We start from the raw sequence: 23,267 nt of genomic DNA, 5'->3' as shown, positions 1-23,267 counted from the left end.
TATCTCTGCACAAAATATGTTATTTAACCTCTTAAGGACATATGATGGAATTTTTCCGTCATAAAACAATTGAGCAAACTGAAAGCTGTGTCCTTAAAGGGTTAAATATGGCTCTACACCATGTAACAAAAAGTATGTGGACACTCCTACTAATTATTGAGTTCAGGTGTTACAGCCACACCCATTGCTATCAGGTATATAAAATACAGCACATAGCCATGAAAATCTCCGAAGACACACATTGGCTGTACAATAGATTGTACTAAACAAATCTTAGTGACTATCATAGGATGTCACAATACAGTTTTTGAAATTTCTATATTGCTAGATCTGCCCTGGTCAAAAGCAAGTGCTATTCTTGTGAAGTGGAAGCATCTAGGAGCATTAGCAGTTCAAGCATGAAGTGAAAGACCATGCAAACTCAGAGAGTGGCTGTTGAGTACTGAAACATGTAATGTAAAAATATCATGGCATCTGTTGCATCTCCACAGAGTTCTAAACAGCTTCTGTAAGCAACATCAGCATAAGAACTATAAGTACATAGATAGTTTCATGGAATGTGTTTCCATGGCGAGAAGCTGAACACAAGCCCCACATCAACATGTGTAATACCAAGTGTCAGCTAGAGTGGTGTTAAAGGGACAGTCAAGTCCCCCCCAAAATTGATTTAAATAGGGAATGTAATTTTAAACAACTTTCCAATTTACTTTTATCACAAATTTTGCTTTGTTCTTTTGGTATTCTTAGTTGAAAGCTAATTCTAGGAGGTTCCTATGCTAATTTATTAGACCTTGAAGACTGCCTCTAATCTGAATGCATTTTGACCACTAGAGGGCATTAGTTCATATGTTTCATATAGATAACATTGAGCTCATGCACTTTGTTACCCTGGAGTGAGCACTGATTGGCTAACATGCAAGTCTGTCAAAAGAACTGAAATAAAGGGGCAGTTTGCAGAGGCTTAGATAGAAGGTAATCACAGAGGTAAAAATTATATTTATACAACTTTGTTGGTTATGCAAAACTGGGGAATTGGTAACAAAGGGATTATCTTTCTTTTTAAACAACAACAATTCTGGTGTTGACTGTCACTTTAAGCACACTGCCACTGGATTCTTTGGAAACGTTCTCTGGAGTGATCAATTATTCTGGTGCATGCCAGGAGAATTGCTACCTTCTGGAATACTTAGTGCCTATTGTAAAATTTGATGGAGGAGGGATAATGGTCTGGAGTTGCTTTTCAGTGTTTGGCCCTGGCCCTGGACCTATAGTTCCAGGGAAGCATCCAATTGCTACAAAGACATTTTAGGCAATTGTATGCTTCTAACTTTGTAGCAACAGTTAAGAGAAGGCTATATTTCCTTTGGCACAAAGACAGGTCCATGGAGATGTGGTGTGATGAGTTTGGTGTGGAAGAGTGGCCTGCACAAACCCTGACCTCAATCCATTGAACACCTTTGGGATGAACTGGAACCCTCAAGTGTGAGCTAGACCTTCTTGTCTAACATAAGTGCCTTACCTAACAAATGCTCTTTTGGCTGAATGGGCAAAATTCCAACAGACACACTCAACATGGAACATCTTCCCAGAAGAGATGCGGCTGTTATAACCTTAGAGGGAATCCAAATAAGCTCATATAGGTGTTATGGTCAGATGTTCACATACTTATAGTGGCTGATCCTAGTAACACTAACTGCAACTAAAGGCAGCTTGTCATTCATAAAAAAATCTGTTCATATGCTTCAGACTTTTGTATGAAAGTGCAATGGTTCCAAAGCATTTCTTGTGCCATCAAACAGGGAGGATTCTGCATATGGGTTTGTCCAGAGTATTTTTTCCATAGGCTGAGATTGCACAAACTGTGCAAGCAGCTGCTCATCATAAAGCTTCAATTGAATGGTTATGCAAAACCAACCCATTGTTTTCCTGCATACTTTAACTAATGTCCATCCATTTTATTTCCTTTTGTGTAGTGTGGCCTGATGAGCTACATAGAGATTGGGGTAATCAGTACTACCTTCATATATTTCTAACCTCACCTTATTTCTCTACTATGGATATTCCATGTCCAGAATTTTTTCCATAATAACAAAAAAAATATCCGTTTATGAAATATATAGCAATAAACACTATTTTACTGCTTTATGTAAATCTCAACTGTCTTCCTAACTGTCCACAAACAGCTCTTGGTGCTGCCCAGTTTTTTAACAGACCCCCAAATGTGCCAAATATTAGTGCCGATAAGCTGCCCTTTCCCTGTACTTACAAGAGGAATGCAGTGTCTGATGCATTATAAGATCCTAGCCTGTCCATAGTGATCTGTATATTACATGATATGAGTTATTCAGGCATTTCTCCTCTTGCCTCTTATATTTTCTCAAAGTTCTTCATGTTTTGCCATTGTATAATAACCTACCTTTCCTGCTTTTGTTGCACACTAATATTTCAAGTTAACATTGTAGCAATTATAAAGTAGAGAACTTTTTCAATCACAATAATGCTGCATATTATGGTTGTAGTTTAAACGGTTGCTTATTGGTAGTATAAAAAATATAGCTAGAAATCTTAGCATTGCCGTTTTTGAAAAATATTTTTATTTTAGGACAGGGCTTGACAAATTTAGGGTACCAGGATGCCAATATTGGTAATCTCTGCCTATTTACCTATTGATGTACTGCACTTAAATATAAAAAACAGGTACATCAGTGTACTGTGGTCTAGGCATTGTTCTTTGAATTGTGCATGGCATGATGGATATTGTAATGATGAGCACACTGGAATATCAATTTCCATCATACCACTCACAATTCAAAGTGCAGTGTCAATTGCATAACATCAGATGCAGGCACATCATCTACTTCATTTCTTTTAAAGGGATATTCCAGCCAAAATTGGAAACCACATGGGTGCATTTCGGTATTGAACAGAAGCAATTTTGTAATATATATGCATTAGCAAAAATGCTTCTAATAAAAGCTATAGCTGTATGAAAAGTGTATTTAAGTATGCACCGTGCACCAGCATTTTAAACACAGCACTTTCTTAGAGAGCCTAAGGTGCTGGTACCATCTGGTAATTACTCAATTTGTTCATTGCTGACACGATACAAACCCTAGTGATGATCTGAGCAGTTGCATTATTTAAAATGTGGGTACAGTGACAATATCTAGCTATGCAAGATGAAGGTCTCTCTGTTGATTATTAGTTTCACACACAGCTCATTCCCTATGATCTGCACCCTGGATTGGGCTGTGATTTCCATGGATGTTATTGTTTTTATTTGCTTTGTTTTGTGATCATCTCTGAGCTCTAAGGAATACAGTGAACCTAAAGTAGTGATTGTGTCTCTAAAGACAAAGGACCATATCTGTATTTGTGCCCTGTTCATATTAATTTGGGCAATATGATAGCCATTTCATAATTAAACCGGTAGGAGTGTTCATATTAATCTTGCAATGTTAAATGTTGTAGATATCCTAAAGTGGGCAGACATTTATCTTGGGGTAGTAGTGGTTCCCAGACTGAAATGGTTCTTATATGAAACTGAATGAGTATATATAATATCTATTATCTATATGGATCACCTGGCTTCTAGATTTGGAATAAAATGTAATTTCCTCTTTAAGAAGTTTGTTGGCAAGATGCATTTTAAACTGATTTTTTTTCTATTCCATTTCTCTTCAGGTTAAAGCTAAAAATTATGACAAGGTAGAAAAGGTAAGTTGTATGGAAAAACATTCATAGATATAGTCTCCGAAAAACAATTATTTCCTTTTCTCATTCACAAGACAGTAAAAGTACATCATGCAATTCAGATAAAATATGTAGTTATTTATCATGCATCTGTTAAAAAAATAAACATGTACCAAACCTTAAAGGGACAGTCTAGTCAAAATTAAACTTTCACGAGTCAGGTAGGGCATGCAATTTTAAACAACGTCCCATGGAGTTACCTAGGAGTCAGCACCGATTGGCTAAAATGCATATCTGTCATTAGAACTGAAATAAGTGGGCAGTCTGCAGAGGCTGAGATGCAAGGTAATCACAGAGGTTAAAAGTATATTAATATAACTGTTGGTTATGCAAAACTGAGGAATGGGTCATAAAGGGATGATCTTTTTCAACAAAAAGAATTCTGGAGTAGACTGTCCCTTTAAATGATATAGTCACAGATGTTATCGTGCTAGCTGGCTTGTTAAGTTGCATTACACATTGTCTTGTTTTACTATGGGTTTAGTTTCTTCCAAATGGTGTAACCAGAGTTGCACTCATGGAAAATCCAATTCTGTTCCAGAGGAGGATACAGCCATTGGCTAGAGCACACATGTATGCCTGCTACTTGTTTGGTCACCAGCTAAATCCTCATCTAGAGTGGCAGTTTTAACAATGTATCCCATTTGCAGACGGAAATCATTTATTTTTTTCTTTACACACACCAGATTGTTCCCTTTTAAGATGTAGAATAGAAAACTAAAAGGATTAATCTGAATTAAGTTTATAAAAATCAGATGTGAAGTAAAAGATAACCAGTTGGCAACTTATGTGTAGCTGCACCTTATATGTTAGCTTGAAGATCATAATGAAGCCTTAAAGCCCATGCTGAGGCTATTAGATTGTGTAATAGTTTTTAGTGTAAAGAGGACTGCTCCAATGTAGCAGTATATTTTAATTAGCTGTGGGTTAGCATAGAAAAAGAACTTAAAGGGACACTAAACCCAAACATTTTTCTTTCATGATTCAGATAGAGCATGCAATTTTAAGCAACTTTCTAATTTACTCCTATTTTCAATTTTCTGCGTTCTCTTGCTATCTTTATTTGAAAAAATCAAAAATGTAAAAAAGTGATAGGCGCCTATTGGTCAAAACACTTGTGAAAAAGTAAAAAATATGTGTCACAATGTGATGTGGAATTAAAGTGCTAAAAGTAAGGCACTCTATTGCCTATAGAGTGTGTGTGTGTATATATATATATATATATATAAAAAAAAGGGAAAAAAAGTAAACTTTCTAACCGTGACAAATTATATAAAGTGTCAAAAATAATATTTGCAACACAATGTTAAAGTGCAACAGTATACATATATACACTGTGGGTAATGACAAACCACACAAGCCAGATTATAGTTAATATATCCAGGAAGAAAGTGGCAGCTGTGCTCCTTCTAAGACTGACGGGCAGCCAGCAAAGATCTGTAGAAAATGAAGAGAAGAAAGGAGGCGTCACAACATTGTGGCGCCTCCTTTCTTCTCTTCATTTTATTTGAAAAAGAAGGCATCTATGCCTTTTTTTTTTTTTTTTTTGGTTCAGTATTCTGGACAGCACTTTTTTATTGGTGGATTAATTTATCCACCAATCAGCAAGGATAACCCAGGTTGTTCACCAAAAATGGGCCTGCATCTAAACTTACATTCTTGCATTTCAAATAAAGATACCAAGAGAATAAAGAAAATTTAATAGGAGTAAATTAGAAAGTTGCTTAAAATTTCATGCTGTATCTGTTTCATGAAAGACAAAATTTGGGTTCAGTGTCCCTTTAACTCACCATAAGAGACCAACACTATGTGCAAAAATGTTACCTCTACAGGAGGTATTTAAAGAGACAGTCTACTCCCAGAATTTATCATCTTTAAAAAGAAAGATAATCCCTTTATTACCCTTTCCCCAGTCTCTATGTACTTGTGTTGCTTATTTCCCACTGTTTCTGTAAAAGTGTTGGTTTCTAGTTCTGAGGATTGGAAATGCACACTGCAATATTCACAAGCCTAACCCTGCTACATAATTGTTGCTAATTGATATTAGATAATAAACAGGATTTGCTAACCTAACAGTGAATAGCTTTGTCCGCTCTAGTAACAACAAAACTATATATGAAACCACCACTGCAATACAAGTCTGGATTGGCCTCTCCAAATTACACTAGTGGTGGGAGGAGTTTGACTGTTGAAAAACAGTTGCAGGAAACAAAGTGTTAATTTGCTTTGAAAAATGTTTACACTTAGCTAATTATGTTCTTTAGCTAGACACAAATGTCTTGTATTTACAAGGTGTTTAGTTTCCCTTTAAGTCACCCTTTTTTGTAATGTCATTAACATGAAGAGTTATTGTGAAGCATTTGTAGGTTCCTAAAGGGAATAAGGATTAGGAGATTTTAGTATACAGGGAATTAGTTTAATGAATTGCATGCTAGACCCATAAGCAAGGTCTGTAATATATTCTTTAACAGTGTATTTAAAATGCCATAAAACAGGTTGAGATCTTTGCATATCCTAAAAGGGCTAATTAATTAAAAATAGTTTGCATAAAAACATTGTTTAAAAATTGCTGGCAAGATTTTTTAAATAATTTTCAAAAATAAGCTAAATGAATTACTTGGCTAAACTGCCTGGAGCAGCCAACTCCACCCCTCTTATCAGTGTTTAGACACAGGCATTGAATTTCAACTGAGTTCCCAGCTTCTAGGCATGCTCCAACAGATAATCCCTGTTCACTTTTGCATTTTACCAAAACAACAATATATATATAGATACAGCCATAAAAGGAATTGTGTGGGGGGATTTAGAGCTGTACAATTCAGAAACTAAAAAGAAAGGGTTAATGGTGAGGCACTGCAGTATAAATTTGCAGGTAAAGTAATTAAAGTGCATATTATATTATTTTGTCTCTATCCCAACTTGTTTTATGTCTCTCTAATTCAATCTAAGGGTAAAACATGTTTTTCTTGCCATGCTTTATACACAGTAGCAAGGTCATTAAATGTTTTGCCTCTAAAAACATAATTTATGTAAGAACTTACCTGATAAATTCATTTCTTTCATATTAACAAGAGTCCATGAGCTAGTGACGTATGGGATATACATTCCTACCAGGAGGGGCAAAGTTTCCCAAACCTTAAAATGCCTATAAATACACCCCTCACCACACCCACAAATCAGTTTAACGAATAGCCAAGAAGTGGGGTGATAAGAAAAAGTGCGAAGCATATAAAATAAGGAATTGGAATAATTGTGCTTTATACAAAAAAATCATAACCACCACAAAAAAGGGTGGGCCTCATGGACTCTTGTTAATATGAAAGAAATGAATTTATCAGGTAAGTTCTTACATAAATTATGTTTTCTTTCATGTAATTAACAAGAGTCCATGAGCTAGTGACGTATGGGATAATGACTACCCAAGATGTGGATCTTTCCACACAAGAGTCACTAGAGAGGGAGGGATAAAATAAAGACAGCCAATTCCTGCTGAAAATAATCCACACCCAAAATAAAGTTTAACAAAAAACATAAGCAGAAGATTCAAACTGAAACCGCTGCCTGAAGAACTTTTCTACCAAAAACTGCTTCAGAAGAAGAAAATACATCAAAATGGTAGAATTTAGTAAAAGTATGCAAAGAAGACCAAGTTGCTGCTTTGCAGATCTGGTCAACCGAAGCTTCATTCCTAAACGCCCAGGAAGTAGATACTGACCTAGTAGAATGAGCTGTAATTCTTTGAGGCGGAGTTTTACCCGACTCAACATAGGTAAGATGAATTAAAGATTTCAACCAAGATGCCAAAGAAATGGCAGAAGCTTTCTGGCCTTTCCTAGAACCGGAAAAGATAACAAATAGACTAGAAGTCTTACGGAAAGATTTCGTAGCTTCAACATAATATTTCAAAGCTCTAACAACATCCAAAGAATGCAATGATTTCTCCTTAGAATTCTTAGGATTAGGACATAATGAAGGAACTACAATTTCTCTACTAATGTTGTTGGAATTCACAACTTTAGGTAAAAATTCAAAAGAAGTTCGCAACACCGCCTTATCCTGATGAAAAATCAGAAAAGGAGACTCACACGAAAGAGCAGATAATTCAGAAACTCTTCTAGCAGAAGAGATGGCCAAAAGGAACAAAACTTTCCAAGAAAGTAATTTAATGTCCAATGAATGCATAGGTTCAAACGGAGGAGCTTGAAGAGCTCCCAGAACCAAATTCAAACTCCAAGGAGGAGAAATTGACTTAATGACAGGTTTTATACGAACCAAAGCTTGTACAAAACAATGAATATCAGGAAGAATAGCAATCTTTCTGTGAAAAAGAACAGAAAGAGCAGAGATTTGTCCTTTCAAAGAACTTGCGGACAAACCCTTATCCAAACCATCCTGAAGAAATTGTAAAATTCTCGGTATTCTAAAAGAATGCCAAGAAAAATGATGAGAAAGACACCATGAAATATAAGTCTTCCAGACTCTATAATATATCTCTCGAGATACAGATTTACGAGCCTGTAACATAGTATTAATCACGGAGTCAGAGAAACCTCTATGACCAAGAATCAAGCGTTCAATCTCCATACCTTTAAATTTAAGGATTTCAGATCCGGATGGAAAAAAGGACCTTGTGACAGAAGGTCTGGTCTTAACGGAAGAGTCCATGGCTGGCAAGATGCCATCCGGACAAGATCCGCATACCAAAACCTGTGAGGCCATGCCGGAGCTATTAGCAGAACAAACGAGCATTCCCTCAGAATCTTGGAGATTACTCTTGAAAGAAGAACTAGAGGCGGAAAGATATAGGCAGGATGATACTTCCAAGGAAGTGATAATGCATCCACTGCCTCCGCCTGAGGATCCCGAGATCTGGACAGATACCTGGGAAGTTTCTTGTTTAGATGAGAGGCCATCAGATCTATCTCTGGGAGCCCCCACAATTGAACAATCTGAAGAAATACCTCTGGGTGAAGAGACCATTCGCCCGGATGCAACGTTTGGCGACTGAGATAATCCGCTTCCCAATTGTCTACACCTGGGATATGAACCGCAGAGATTAGACAGGAGCTGGATTCCGCCCAAACCAAAATTCGAGATACTTCTTTCATAGCCAGAGGACTGTGAGTCCCTCCTTGATGATTGATGTATGCCACAGTTGTGACATTGTCTGTCTGAAAACAAATGAACGATTCTCTCTTCAGAAGAGGCCAAAACTGAAGAGCTCTGAAAATTGCACGGAGTTCCAAAATATTGATCGGTAATCTCACCTCCTGAGATTCCCAAACTCCTTGTGCCGTCAGAGATCCCCACACAGCTCCCCAACCTGTGAGACTTGCATCTGTTGAAATTACAGTCCAGGTCGGAAGAACAAAAGAAGCCCCCTGAATTAAACGATGGTGATTTGTCCACCACGTTAGAGAGTGTCGAACAATCGGTTTTAAAGATATTAATTGAGATATCTTCGTGTAATCCCTGCACCATTGGTTCAGCATACAGAGCTGAAGAGGTCGCATGTGAAAACGAGCAAAGGGGATCGCGTCCGATGCAGCAGTCATAAGACCTAGAATTTCCATGCATAAGGCTACCGAAGGGAATGATTGTGACTGAAGGTTTCGACAAGCTGTAATCAATTTTAGACGTCTCTTGTCTGTTAAAGACAGAGTCATGGACACTGAATCTATCTGGAAACCCAGAAAGGTTACCCTTGTTTGAGGAATCAAAGAACATTTTGGTAAATTGATCCTCCAACCATGATCTTGAAGAAACAACACAAGTCGATTCGTATGAGACTCTGCTAAATGTAAAGACGGAGCAAGTACCAAGATATCGTCCAAATAAGGAAATACCACAATACCCTGTTCTCTGATTACAGACAGAAGGGCACCGAGAATCTTTGTGAAAATTCTTGGAGCTGTAGCAAGGCCAAACGGTAGAGCCACAAATTGGTAATGCTTGTCTAGAAAAGAGAATCTCAGGAACTGATAATGATCTGGATGAATCGGAATATGCAGATATGCATCCTGTAAATCTATTGTGGACATATAATTCCCTTGCTGAACAAAAGGCAATATAGTCCTTACAGTTACCATCTTGAACGTTGGTATCCTTACATAACGATTCAATAATTTTAGATCCAGAACTGGTCTGAAGGAATTCTCCTTCTTTGGTACAATGAAGAGATTTGAATAAAACCCCATCCCCTGTTCCGGAACTGGAACTGGCATAATTACTCCAGCCAACTCTAGATCTGAAACACAATTCAGAAATGCTTGAGCTTTCACTGGATTTACTGGGACATGGGAAAGAAAAAATCTCTTTGCAGGAGGTCTCATCTTGAAACCAATTCTGTACCCTTCTGAAACAATGTTCTGAATCCAAAGATTGTGAACAGATTTGATCCAAATTTCTTTGAAAAAACGTAACCTGCCCCCTACCAGCTGAACTGGAATGAGGGCCGTACCTTCATGTGAACTTAGAAGCAGGCTTTGCCTTTCTAGCAGGCTTGGATTTATTCCAGACTGGGGATGGTTTCCAAACTGAAACTGCTCCTGAGGACGAAGGATCAGGCTTTTGTTCTTTGTTGAAACGAAAGGAACGAAAACGATTGTTAGCCCTGTTTTTACCTTTAGACTTTTTATCCTGTGGTAAAAAAGTTCCTTTCCCACCAGTAACAGTTGAAATAATAGAATCCAACTGAGAACCAAATAATTTATTTCCCTGGAAAGAAATGGAAAGTAGAGTTGATTTAGAAGCCATATCAGCATTCCAAGTCTTAAGCCATAAAGCTCTTCTGGCTAAGATAGCCAGAGACATAAATCTAACATCAACTCTAATAATATCAAAAATGGCATCACAGATGAAATTATTAGCATGCTGGAGAAGAATAATAATATCATGAGAATCACGATTTGTTACTTGTTGCGCTAGAGTTTCCAACCAAAAAGTTGAAGCTGCAGCAACATCAGCCAATGATATAGCAGGTCTAAGAAGATTACCTGAACATAGATAAGCTTTTCTTAGAAAAGATTCAATTTTTCTATCTAAAGGATCCTTAAACGAGGTACCATCTGATGTAGGAATGGTAGTACGTTTAGCAAGGGTAGAAATAGCCCCATCAACTTTAGGGATTTTGTCCCAAAATTCTAATCTGTCAGGCGGAACAGGATATAATTGCTTAAAACGTTTAGAAGGAGTAAATGAATTACCCAATCTATCCCATTCCTTAGCAATTACTGCAGAAATAGCATTAGGAACAGGAAAGACTTCTGGAATAACCGCAGGAGCTTTAAAAACCTTATCCAAACGTATAGAATTAGTATCAAGAGGACTAGAATCCTCTATTTCTAAAGCAATTAGTACTTCTTTAAGTAAAGAGCGAATAAATTCCATCTTAAATAAATATGAAGATTTATCAGCATCAATCTCTGAGACAGAATCCTCTGAACCAGAAGAGTCCAAAGAATCAGAATGATGGTGTTCATTTAAAAATTCATCTGTAGAGAGAGAAGATTTAAAAGACTTTTTACGTTTACTAGAAGGAGAAATAACAGACAAAGCCTTCTTTATGGATTCAGAAACAAAATCTCTTATGTTATCAGGAACATTCTGCACCTTAGAAGTTGAGGGAACTGCAACAGGCAATGGTACATCACTAAAGGAAATATTATCTGCATTAACAAGTTTGTCATGACATTTAATACAAACAACAGCTGGAGGAATAGCTACCAAAAGTTTACAGCAGATACACTTAGCTTTGGTAGATCCAGCAGGCAGAGGTTTTCCTGTAGTATCTTCTGGCTCAGATGCAACGTGAGACATCTTGCAATATGTAAGAGAAAAAACAACATATAAAGCAAAATAGATCAAATTCCTTATAAGACAGTTTCAGGAATGGGAAAAAAATGCCAAACATCAAGCTTCTAGCAACCAGAAGCAAATGAAAAATGAGACTGAAATAATGTGGAGACAAAAGCGACGCCCATATTTTTTGGCGCCAAATAAGACGCCCACATTATTTGGCGCCTAAATGCTTTTGGCGCCAAAAATGACGCCACATCCGGAACGCCGACATTTTTGGCGCAAAATAACGTCAAAAAAATGACGCAACTTCCGGCGACACGTATGACGCCGGAAACGGAAATGAATTTTTGCGCCAAAAAAGTCCGCGCCAAGAATGACGCAATAAAATGAAGCATTTTCAGCCCCCGCGAGCCTAACAGCCCACAGGGAAAAAAGTCAAATTTTTGAGGTAAGAAAAATATGATAATTAAAGCATAATCCCAAATATGAAACTGACTGTCTGGAAATAAGGAAAGTTGAACATTCTGAGTCAAGGCAAATAAATGTTTGAATACATATATTTAGAACTTTATAAATAAAGTGCCCAACCATAGCTTAGAGTGTCACAGAAAATAAGACTTACTTACCCCAGGACACTCATCTACATGTTTGTAGAAAGCCAAACCAGTACTGAAACGAGAATCAGTAGAGGAAATGGTAAATATAAGAGTATATCGTCGATCTGAAAAGGGAGGTAAGAGATGAATCTCTACGACCGATAACAGAGAACCTTATGAAATAGACCCCGTAGAAGGAGATCACTGCATTCAATAGGCAATACTCTCCTCACATCCCTCTGACATTCACTGCACGCTGAGAGGAAAACCGGGCTCCAACTTGCTGCGGAGCGCATATCAACGTAGAATCTAGCACAAACTTACTTCACCACCTCCCTTGGAGGCAAAGTTTGTAAAACTGATTTGTGGGTGTGGTGAGGGGTGTATTTATAGGCATTTTAAGGTTTGGGAAACTTTGCCCCTCCTGGTAGGAATGTATATCCCATACGTCACTAGCTCATGGACTCTTGTTAATTACATGAAAGAAATGAGGCTTTGATTGTAGAATGATTTATTCACTAGGTAGATCCTTGGTAATATATTGTCCTGAAATTTTGTCTGCAGTTGTTCCAGAGATGTCTCATGAAGGTGTTGCACATAGACCTGTGGAAATGCTACGTGTCCTATGTACGTGAAACAAAGGGAAAGCTTCCTAGTTACAAGTAAGTGTAAACTGAAATTACTCTAAATGTTAAAGGGACAATGCACTGTGACATCTTCTCCCCAGTTATCATTTTACTTTCTGGAGTGCATTAAACTGATTACAAATTGATGTTTACAAAAGCTTTAAAGAGCTTTCAGTTAACATTTTTTCAGGTATAAACATTTTGGACAAGTGTTAATGCTGCTTTTCGAGTACAACATCCCTTTTAAAGAAGCGATAGCCATGGCTTCCAGCACTGTGTTTAAATGGCGGAAGTCAGCCAACATTTTCTAGACAATAGCACTAGACTCAAATTAAAGTGCAACACAGACCGAATTCTGAACATACCCAGGGATGGCCTGTGTTATGGAAGTTATAGGCTCCAAATCACTACTGGTACATACAGGGCCAAATTAGATTTCCAGGAAAGGTTGCATTTCTGGATGATCACCAAGTCTGTAATAACTTCCAGGTCGATATTTATTTATTTATAGAGGAACACTCTCAGTATCTTTCTACACCATCTTTCTCCATTCCTGGATTTCACAATGGTGCCCCCTAATATTGTCACAACAAAATATTAGCAGCAAAGGTGAGACCAAAACTTCATTCTGACGCTGCCTTTTAAGTTGTATTGATGATTGTACGTCTAAGTAGACTGTAGTTGTTTCCGATTAAAAGATAGATAATCCCTTTATTACCCATTCCCCAGTTTTGCATAACCAACACAGTTATATTAATGTACTTTTTACCTTTGTGATTACCTTGTATCTAGGAACCTTGTTCCAGCCCCCTGATCACATGACTGTGACTGTTTATTATCTATTGTCTTAAATTTAGCATTGTTTTGTGCTAAATCTTAAATAACCCACTGTGCCTGAACACAGTGTTATCTATATGGCCCACGTGTACTTTCTGTCTCTCTGTGTGGAAAATAGATTTAAAAAGCCTGTGATAAGCGGCAGCCCTCAAAGGCTTAGAATTTAGCATACGAGTCTGCCTAGGTTTAGTTTTAAATAAGAATACCAAGAGAAAAAAGCAAATTTGATGATAAAAGTAAATTGGAAAGTTGATTAAAATTAAGTCATATCTGAATAATGAAAGTTTAATTTATACTAGACTGTCCCTTTAAACCCAAAAAAGAAAAATTTTGAGTTTCATGTCCCTTAAAAAAAATAATGTCCCTTTTAATTTCTAGCAAATTGTTTTACTGCTCAATTAATGGATTATAATGTGTTGTAACATTTATAAATCATATTGATAGCCTTTTTTTTTTTCCTCTAGGGAAAAAATGGCCCAAGCATATGATTTTGCACTGGATAAGATTGGCATGGAAATTATGTCATATCAGGTACAAAATATTTTTTAAATCTTTGAAGAGCATTTGTTTGTTACATGAATGAATCTAACTTTGCTGTTTGTCTTTTACAGATATGGGTAGATTACATCAATTTCTTAAAAGGAGTGTAAGTTATACTTTTCTGTTTCCTGTTTCACTGCTTATTACAGTATTCTCAGGTGCCAAGTATTTTGTTGTTCGGCTGCATAATTATAGTCTATCAATATTCCCAGTTTACACGTTTACTATTGTCGGCTTCAATACTGTGTTCTTATGCGTTTTTCTTACTAAGCGCATTGTTAAAGAAAGGAACAGTATCTTAAAGAAGTGTGTATTGCTCCCTATTTTATTTATGTTTGCCAAGTCGAGGGAACATTTTAAATTATTGGATAATAGGTTTGATGGAGCACTTCTTTACATAAAATGTTTTAAAATGAACAGAAAAGAAAACTTTTATGAACTTGTTGAGATATATTAAGTAAAATAATCCAATATTTGTGAATTCATTTATTATATCACGGTCTTTCTTTGTATCTTCTGATATCTAACTGAACAAATAGCTCCCCCTTCCATTACTTTTAGGGATACTGATCCCAAAATTTCTCTTTCACTTAGCCACCAATCAGCAAGCGCTACCCAGGTGCTGAACCAAAGATGGGCTGGCTCGCAAGCTTACATTCCTGCTTTTTCAAATAAAGATACCTAGAGAACGAAGAAAAATTGCTACTAGAAGTACATTAGAAAGTTTCTTAAAACTGCATGCTTTATCTCAAACATGAAAGAAAGAAAATTATGTTCAGTGTCCCTTTTTACTCTTGTCTGGTAAATGGAATTTCTTAAAAAATATTGCATCCCTTTTGTTTCCTTCAGAGAAGCAGTTGGATCTTATGCAGAAAACCAAAGAATAACCGCTGTCCGCAGAGTGTATCAGCGAGGTTGTGTCAATCCTATGATTAACATAGAACAACTGTGGAGAGATTATAACAAGTATGAAGAGGTAAATTACATCTTAGATCAGGACAAGTTGAAGTTCAGATTGCTAAAGCTCACACATAGCTTGTTCATCCAACACAACTAATCAACTATAAATATCTCGCCCCTCCAGGGTATTAATGTTCATCTAGCTAAGAAAATGATAGAAGATCGAAGTCGAGATTATATGAATGCTCGAAGAGTGGCTAAGGTAGGTACTGTGATAACTATCTGCTTTGTGCCTTAGACATCGTTTCCTGTAATCTAGTAAATATTTCTTTAGATTATTGTTTGTGTAGGAATGGAGATCAATTATTATGTTAAAAAAAATCTGGAAATGTAGATTGTGTAGACCAGTTAATACTTATTCAATATAAGTTGATATACTTTGAGAAATCCCACTGCAATAATTATTTCTATTTTATTTTATTTATTTTTTTAGATATTATTTGAATATTAAAAGACTAATCAATACATATAGTGGAATTGTATTATTCATAAATCTACAATAAAAAGACAATGTAACAGCAGTTACTCCTCAATTTCAGATTATCAGTAGATTTTTATGTTTTTTGAGAAATTTAAAAGATTGCTTAATTTATATGCCCCTTTTATCATGTGACAGCAATTAGCCAATTACAGGCTCATATACATATATCCAGTGACAATCACACTCTGCTACTTAATTTCTATGCCCCTTTTATCATGTGACAGCAATTAGCCAATTACAGGCTCATATACATATATCCAGTGACAACCGCACTCCGCTACTTAATTTCTATGCCCTTATCATGTGACAGCAATTAGCCAATTACAGGCTCATATACATATATCCAGTGACAACCGCACTCCGCTACTTAATTTCTATGCCCTTATCGTGTGACAGCAATTAGCCAATTACAGGCTCATATACATATATCCAGTGACAACCGCACTCTGCAACTTAATTTCTATGCCCCTTTTATCATGTGACAGCAATTAGCTAATTACAGGCTCATATACATATATCCGCTGCAAACAAAAAAGCAATACAAGCCGATGTGCTTAAAAATATAAAGTGCTTGTTTAGTTCTTCATTTGGAGATACAGTACACACTGTGTATGACACCGTCATATACATATACCCTGTGAATTCTTGCACATGCTCAGTAGGAGCTGGTTCCTCAGAAAATGTGCGTATAAAAAGTCAGAACAAATCTATAATTGAAGTAAATTGGAAAATTGATAAAAATTGCATGCGTTATCGGAATAATTAAATTTAGTTTTTACTGTACCTTTAATCCATTTTTTTTACTATATTAGATATTTTGAGTCCACCGCAATATAGTACATTTCTAATTTCTACTGGTATTTCTTGTTTTGCATAATTTCACTAATGATTTTATTTTTGACTTGTGATGGTTTTGTGTAACTAAATAGCTTTCATGTTAATCTTTAAGGAATATGAAACTGTGATGAAAGGTTTGGATCGCAATGCACCCTCTGTACCCCCTCAAAATACCCCACAGGAGGCCCAGCAGGTGGAAATGTGGAAGAAATACATCCAGTGGGAGAAGAGCAATCCCCTCCGAACAGAGGACCAGACACTCATAACAAAAAGAGGTAACGAGGCAAAATTCTCTAAGTGTTTTAGAAAGTTGCCTAACTTGAAATAGTAGGTGATTCATTTCTGTAACATCACAAATAGAGAAAGCGGTGTCCAAAAGTGCTTGTTGTGTATCCGCATATCAGATATCAAAGTTATCAATCAACTGAAACTACGTGTATCAAAATAATTGTAAGTATTAGCTGTCATACCAGCATGGCTGGAGAAAACATGGCTATTTTAAAGGGACAGTCAACAGCAGAACTGTTGTTTGTTATAAAGATAGATAATCCCTTTATTGCCCATTCCCCAGTTTTGCATAACCAACAGTTACATTAATACACGTTTTACCTCTGTAATTACCTTGTATCTAAGCCTCTGCAGACTGCCCCCTTATTTCAGTTATTTTGACAGACTTGCATTTTAGCCAATCAGTGCTGACTCCTAGGTAACTCCACATGCGTGAGCACAGTGTTATCTATATGACACATATAAACTAATACCCTCTTGTGGTGAAAAACCATCAAAATGCATTCTTATAAGAGGTGGCCTTCAAGGTCTAAGAAATTAGCATATGAGCCTACCTAGGTTTAGCGTTCAACTAAGAAAACAAAGAGAACAAAGTAAAATGGGTGATTAAATTGGAAAGTTGTTTAAAATTACATGCCCTATCTGAATCATGAAAGGTTATTTTGGACTTGACTGACCCTTTAACTATTTCATGGCTATTTGAAGCTCATTTTTAATGTCTAGAGATATCTTGTAACTGTTTATTTTGTACATTGTTTTAGGTGTCTTTCTAACTGTAACTTATAGGGACATTCCAGCCCAAATTGGAATGGAATACACATGGATGTATTTTCAATTTTGAATAGAAGCATTTTTACAATATACACATATCAGCAAAAATGCTTCTTATAAAAGCTATAGCTGTTTCAAACATGTATTTAAGTGTGCACCGTGCACCAGCATTATAAACACAGCACTTGCTCAGAGAGACTAAGGTGCTTGTACCATCTGGTAATGATTCAGTTTGTTAATTGCTGACATGATACAAGCCCACTGGCGCTCTGAGCAGCTGCAGTATTTAAAATACTGGCGCACTGAGAATATCCAACTATGCTTTATGTGCACATGCAGAGAAAAATATTAACACTAAAACAGCATAACCTTTTTACTAGAAGCATTTTTGCCAACACGTGTATATTGCATATATGTTTCTATTCAAATATGTAATTCATGTGTGTTAACATTTTGACCTTTAAATGGACATAATAGTGCAAAAATATAATGCTGAAATTCATTACAGCAATTTGTTGCACTAAGGCTCACCCGTAAATATGTGGTTAAATGCAGCAAAGAGTTTAAACACATAGTTATGCAGCAACTATGCCAATGAGACATGAGATATATTGGTATGCCCCTACTGATTGGCTCCTTAACCATATCCAGTTCAGTGCAATGCATTTTAGCATCTAAGCTGGATTGAAAAATAAATGCAGCTTGTTTTCAGGTGTATTCTCCTACAGTTTGGACTCATGCACTTTAAGCCATCAGCATATTTCTTTCTAATGACACGGTGAGTCCACGGATCATTTTCAATTACTGTTGGGAATATCACTCCTGGCCAGCAGGAGGAGGCAAAGAGCACCACAGCAGAGCTGTTAAGTATCACTTCCCTTCCCCCAAACCCCAGTCATTTGACCAAAGGAAAAGGAGAGAAAGGAAATAACACAAGGTGCAGTGGTGCCTGAGGTTTATATAAAAAACCTGTCTGAAAAAAAGGGAGGGCCGTGGACTCATTGTGTCAAGAAATAAATACATTTTACCAGGTAAGCATAAATGTGGTTTTCTTTCTAATGACACGATGAGTCCACGGATCATCTTCAATTACTGTTGGGAATCAATACCCAAGCTAGAGGACACAGATGATACGGGAGGGACAGGGCAGGTAATCTAAACAAAAGGCACTACTGCTTGAAAAAACTTTCTCCCAAAAGAAGCCCCAGCCGAGGCAATATCAAATTAATAAAAGTTAGAAAAAAACTTTTCCACAGGAGTGTTATTTAAATACATCGCCCCAGCAGAGATGCTGAAATACTCTCAGGAGGCTGCTGACCAGCAGGCTTATAAGCCCTGTCTAGTACAAGGAAGAGGTTAAGTAATGAGGTCTCCTGATTAAGATTCTTCTATAAGATTTTTTTATTTTGAAGTCTAGGCAAGATTGCTCTGGCCTTCCATCACAAGCTTGGTATAGCCGTATTCCACGTTAGTCTCTTCAGCAGGGCTGTGGTGGCTTAAAAGCAGTTAGGAACTTGTAAAGTGGGCTTTGCTGCATTTTCCTAACATGTTGCTGCCCTGGTATAGAAAGCCTGAGTAAGCTTACGCTTTCTTTCTTTTTACACACGTCTCTGTGAGGAGCGGCATCCTCTCAAACTTTGTGAGTCGTCTGACTGCTAGACGACTAGAATGTAGGTAAGTGCCTTTTGTTCTTCTGGGGCTAGAAGGGGTTAAAACCCTCTGCTCTTAATTTTGACAAATCCTTATGGATGTTTCGGCAGTGGCAGGCACTTTATGCATGTGACATGGAGACTGTTCTCTTCCTTCTCAGCAAGGAAGGAGTTAACTACCTGTGGGACTAATTTTATTTGCAAGGAGTATATTTTATCATTTTATTTAAAGTAGGTAGCCCTATTCTGTTCCCTTGTTCATCGGGAGGTTCCGGGAGAATGAATCTGGGACTGTTAAGAGTGTGTACTTGGCGCCATTTTTTAGGGACTTCATAGTGTTATGCATCATTATGTGACGCAGTGTATTTCTGGGATTCCCCTGCTCCGCTGTTAGTTTCTCTTATGGGAGCTGTGCGAGGGTGGCAGTGTTTTTATTTGTGATTTTTGTTTGACATGCTTCATGGGTCTTACAAGAAGCCTTGTTTTAGAGGGAGTTTAGTAGAGCTCCGTTCTGTGTTGGCCACTCCTCCTTCTTTACTTTCGGAGCGGCGCCATTTTAGAGGTGGTTGAGCGCTTGTGTCTTCTCCTCCCCGTTCTCTGGCAGAGAGCGGGACAGAGCTGACATTCTGCCTGCCTCGTATATCGGTTGTGTTTTGTTTGTGCAGAAACAGCTGCAAAATTGAAAGCACTTCTAATGTTTGTAAACCACTGAGGATGAAATTTAAATATGTTACACTGTCACAATAAGCAGGCAGTTTAAATAATAAAGAAAGATGCTTGAATTGTCTCTGTTTTTCATCCGTCAATCTAAGATAAGAGGATGGAAATTGAATTATGTTACGATGTGTGTATACCCATTAGCAGCCAATATATGCAATTTAGGGATGGAGGGATTTTGTCTTCCTCTTTCCTTGGCAGCTCAGGTTTGGTTTCCAACCTGTGTTAATAAACGTTCCATTGTCCTGGTTATACTTGTAGGATTGGGCTGAATAATATACTATTTTAAGTAGTTTTCACTTACATATACATTGTTTATGTTACTTTTCTTTAATTAAGTATTATAATCTAATGAATAATTTCTTCTTGCTAACACATGGATCAGCGTCCTGTTCTTGTATATATATATTTTTTTTTTAAAAAGTCTCTAATATTAAAGAGACAGTATCATGTTTAATATATTTATTGTTTTTAAATATTTAATCCAAAAAATTATTTTAGCCTCATGTCTCCCTGGATGATGCTGTTTAGGCTATGCCACAGCTTTCTCCGTAAACGTCCCATGCCTTGTTATGGCTTCACATGCAGTGCCCTGTGGTTTCTCTCAATCTCCTGGAGGAGTTATTTGCTTGCAAGATTGTCTGTCCTGGTATCTTCTGACATCTGTGGCTCTGTCTGCTTTTCCTGTTTAAGAGGGAAATCACAAGAGGAAATTTAATGAATCAGATAGTAAGGTCTCTGCTCCGCTTGCTACTACACATGTTGCCCTTCTTATACTCCGTTGAGGAGGCTAGTCGGTAGCGTCTGAGGGTTAAGACTCCGATTCGGACAGTATAACTCCATCTGGAACTGAAGTAGTTCTCTTCAGATTCAAGCCTTAACACCTTTTGGTATTATTTAAGAAGGGTTGGCTACTTGGTAGACTTCGACTTTCCTGTCGTTGTCACTCCTCAAGAATCTAGTAATTTTTATATACACTAGGTTTCATTCGTAAAAATTTCTCCTGTTCTCGATTATGCTAGGAGAATTTCTCAGGTATGGGAGAAGTCAAGGATTCCCTTTTTCCCATCTGCTGTCTGTATTAAACTGTCTCCTTTAATTATCAGCATGGTACTTAAAGTTATAGGAGCCTCTTTTATTCAGATAAAGATAGATGCTCCTTTAGGATGGAGACCTTTATGGACATGTGCGGCATCCTTTGGTACGATGCCTGGTCTGATTCCAGTGAAAGGTAAAATTTTTTCTTTCCGTCACTAATGTTGTCTTTCGTTAAAGAAACTCTCAGCTAAATCTCATTCAGCAGGTAGGGTTTACCCCAAGCCAGGATCGGATAGTATGGGGGGGGGGGCAATCTATCTCAGTTCTTCCTTGGTGCAGAGGGTCAGTTTATAATGACCTTAGTCCTAAAGGATGTGTACTCTCAAGTTCCCATTAAAGGGTTCTTCTTAGAATTTTTCTTTCTGACCAAACTTTTTCAGTTTGTGGTTCAACAATGACTTTGCCCCAGCTTCCTAAGTTTTCTAACAATGGTTCTGGGATTGCAGTGGCGGCCTGCCTGACTGACCTTTTGGTTAGGCACCATCCTCCTTCAAGCAAAATCTCATTTGGAGGTTTCTTTTATCTTGCTCACATTTTGGAAGTGGAGCTGGGAAAGAAGTTCCTTATCTCAGCTACAGAGGGGGACTATAATTGTTTTCCTATCAATGCACATCCTTCTGACAGAAAAGACAATCCTGCTCCCTTCAGGCTACTGTTCGGCAGCTGCGGTTCAGTGTATGGAGACAATTGGTATGATGGGGCTTCCATGGACATCATCCATTGTGGTATTTCGTTTGAGAGCTCTGCAGTTAGGCATGCTTAGTCAGAGGAATGGGGATTATTCGGATGTCTCTGGGAATAGATATAGACAAGAGTCTCTTCCTGTGGTGGTTTTTCAGGAATCTCGGTTTCAGCACTCATGTTTCGGAGACCTTCCTGGGCATTTGTGATTGTGATCACCAGCCTGCTGGGCTGGGAGGACTCTGGGATTTGTTGAAGGCGCAGGGACGTTGGTTCCTTGAGACTGCTCTCCCTGTCATTTTTGGCCTCAGTGTCCAAGCCCAGTTTAGCGGGTTCTGATCTGAGCCGCCCCTTGAGACAGTATAGCCTCTGTGGCCATCCACTTTTTTGGAGTGGACATGTGGGAAGCAGTATTTCTGTTTAGTCAGACTTCCCATCTCGGGGAGTGGGACCTCCATTCGGAGGTGTTCTTCAGGTTCACAACCAATTTGGGCTTACCAGAATTTGTTCTGATGGCGTTTTGTGAAAACACTAAGTTCCCTAATTTGGTCGATGTCAAGAGATCTTCATGCCTTTCTGATAGATATTCTGGCAGTTCTTTGGAACTTCAGGCGGAACTTACCCTTTTTATAGGGTTATTTTCCTTCCATGAGTTTTCGTCCAGCTCAAGAGGGAGAGAGTATTGGTTTTTCTAGTTTCTCCTGCTTGGCATCGCAAGATGTTGTTTCGAAAGGTCATCAAAAAATTTTTGTTCTCTGAAGTTGACGACTTGGAGAATGTTTGTATCTTAATGTAGCCGGACAGTTAGCTCAGCTTGCTAAGGCACTGTGGCTGAGCTCTGTAGCAACCCAAGGGTTGCAGGTTCATCCCCGGCGAGGTTCACTCAACCTTTCATCCTCCTGAGGTCAATAAAATGAGCAGCGCCTTGAGACCCTTGCGGGTGATTGGCCTCGCTGAGTTCAAATCCAGCTGTGGCTATGTACTCTTTTGATCCTAGCATCTGGCGGATGGACCAGATGTACAATACTTATCAGGTCCTGGTCAGTATCAGGCCTGTGTTTAAGTTTTGTTTCTTTCTGCTTTCTTCTGCTAAGAGAGTTCTGGATTCTCAGCTTGGCAGTGTGGTTCTCCTTATCTCGTATTTACTGTTGGATAAGGTAGTTCTCTGTACCAAGTTTGGTTTTCTTCTAGGGTCCTTTTGGAAAGAAAGGAGATTGTTGTTCCCTTTCTCTGTCCTATCCTTCTCTTTATGAAGATCGGCTGTTACACATCCTAGATGTTGTGCGGGCCTAATCATTTTATCTACCATATTAGGACTTTTGTCAGTCCTCTGCATTGTTTTGTTTTTCTGGGTAAACATAATTGCTGGAAAATTCCTTCCACTTTCTTTTCTGGTTGCAAAGTGTTAATCGTAGGGCTTATAAGCCTGCTGGTCAGCAGCCTCCTGAGAGTATTTCAGCATCTCCGCTGGGGCAGTGTATTTAAATGAGACCTCTGTTGAAAAGTTTTTTTCTAACTTTTATTAATTTGATATTGCCTCGGCTGGGGCTTCTTTTGGGAGAAAGGTTTTTCATGCAGTAGTGCCTTCTGTTTAGATTACCTGTCTTGCCCCTCCCGTATCATCTGTGTCCTC

At 37.8% G+C, this 23,267-nt stretch overlaps 1 protein-coding gene across 1 annotated transcript in view; it reads left to right on the top strand.

The window, feature by feature from the left end:
* The window catches only part of CSTF3 (cleavage stimulation factor subunit 3), a 171,943-nt gene that overhangs the window by 128,422 nt on the left and 20,254 nt on the right, over positions 1-23,267 (top strand). Inside the window, exons 4-10 of the mRNA XM_053720415.1 lie at positions 3,685-3,717; positions 12,714-12,811; positions 14,077-14,143; positions 14,224-14,258; positions 15,002-15,128; positions 15,237-15,314; positions 16,543-16,705. Of these exons, the coding sequence (XP_053576390.1) occupies positions 3,685-3,717; positions 12,714-12,811; positions 14,077-14,143; positions 14,224-14,258; positions 15,002-15,128; positions 15,237-15,314; positions 16,543-16,705 (601 nt within the window). The remainder of the gene's footprint in view (positions 1-3,684; positions 3,718-12,713; positions 12,812-14,076; positions 14,144-14,223; positions 14,259-15,001; positions 15,129-15,236; positions 15,315-16,542; positions 16,706-23,267) is intronic.

The sequence above is a fragment of the Bombina bombina genome, chromosome 7 (genome assembly GCF_027579735.1).
Source record: "Bombina bombina isolate aBomBom1 chromosome 7, aBomBom1.pri, whole genome shotgun sequence".
NCBI classification, from domain to species: domain Eukaryota; kingdom Metazoa; phylum Chordata; class Amphibia; order Anura; family Bombinatoridae; genus Bombina; species Bombina bombina.
The sequence above is the reverse complement of the archived record's forward strand: the minus strand, read 5'-3'. Positions and strand labels throughout refer to the sequence as shown.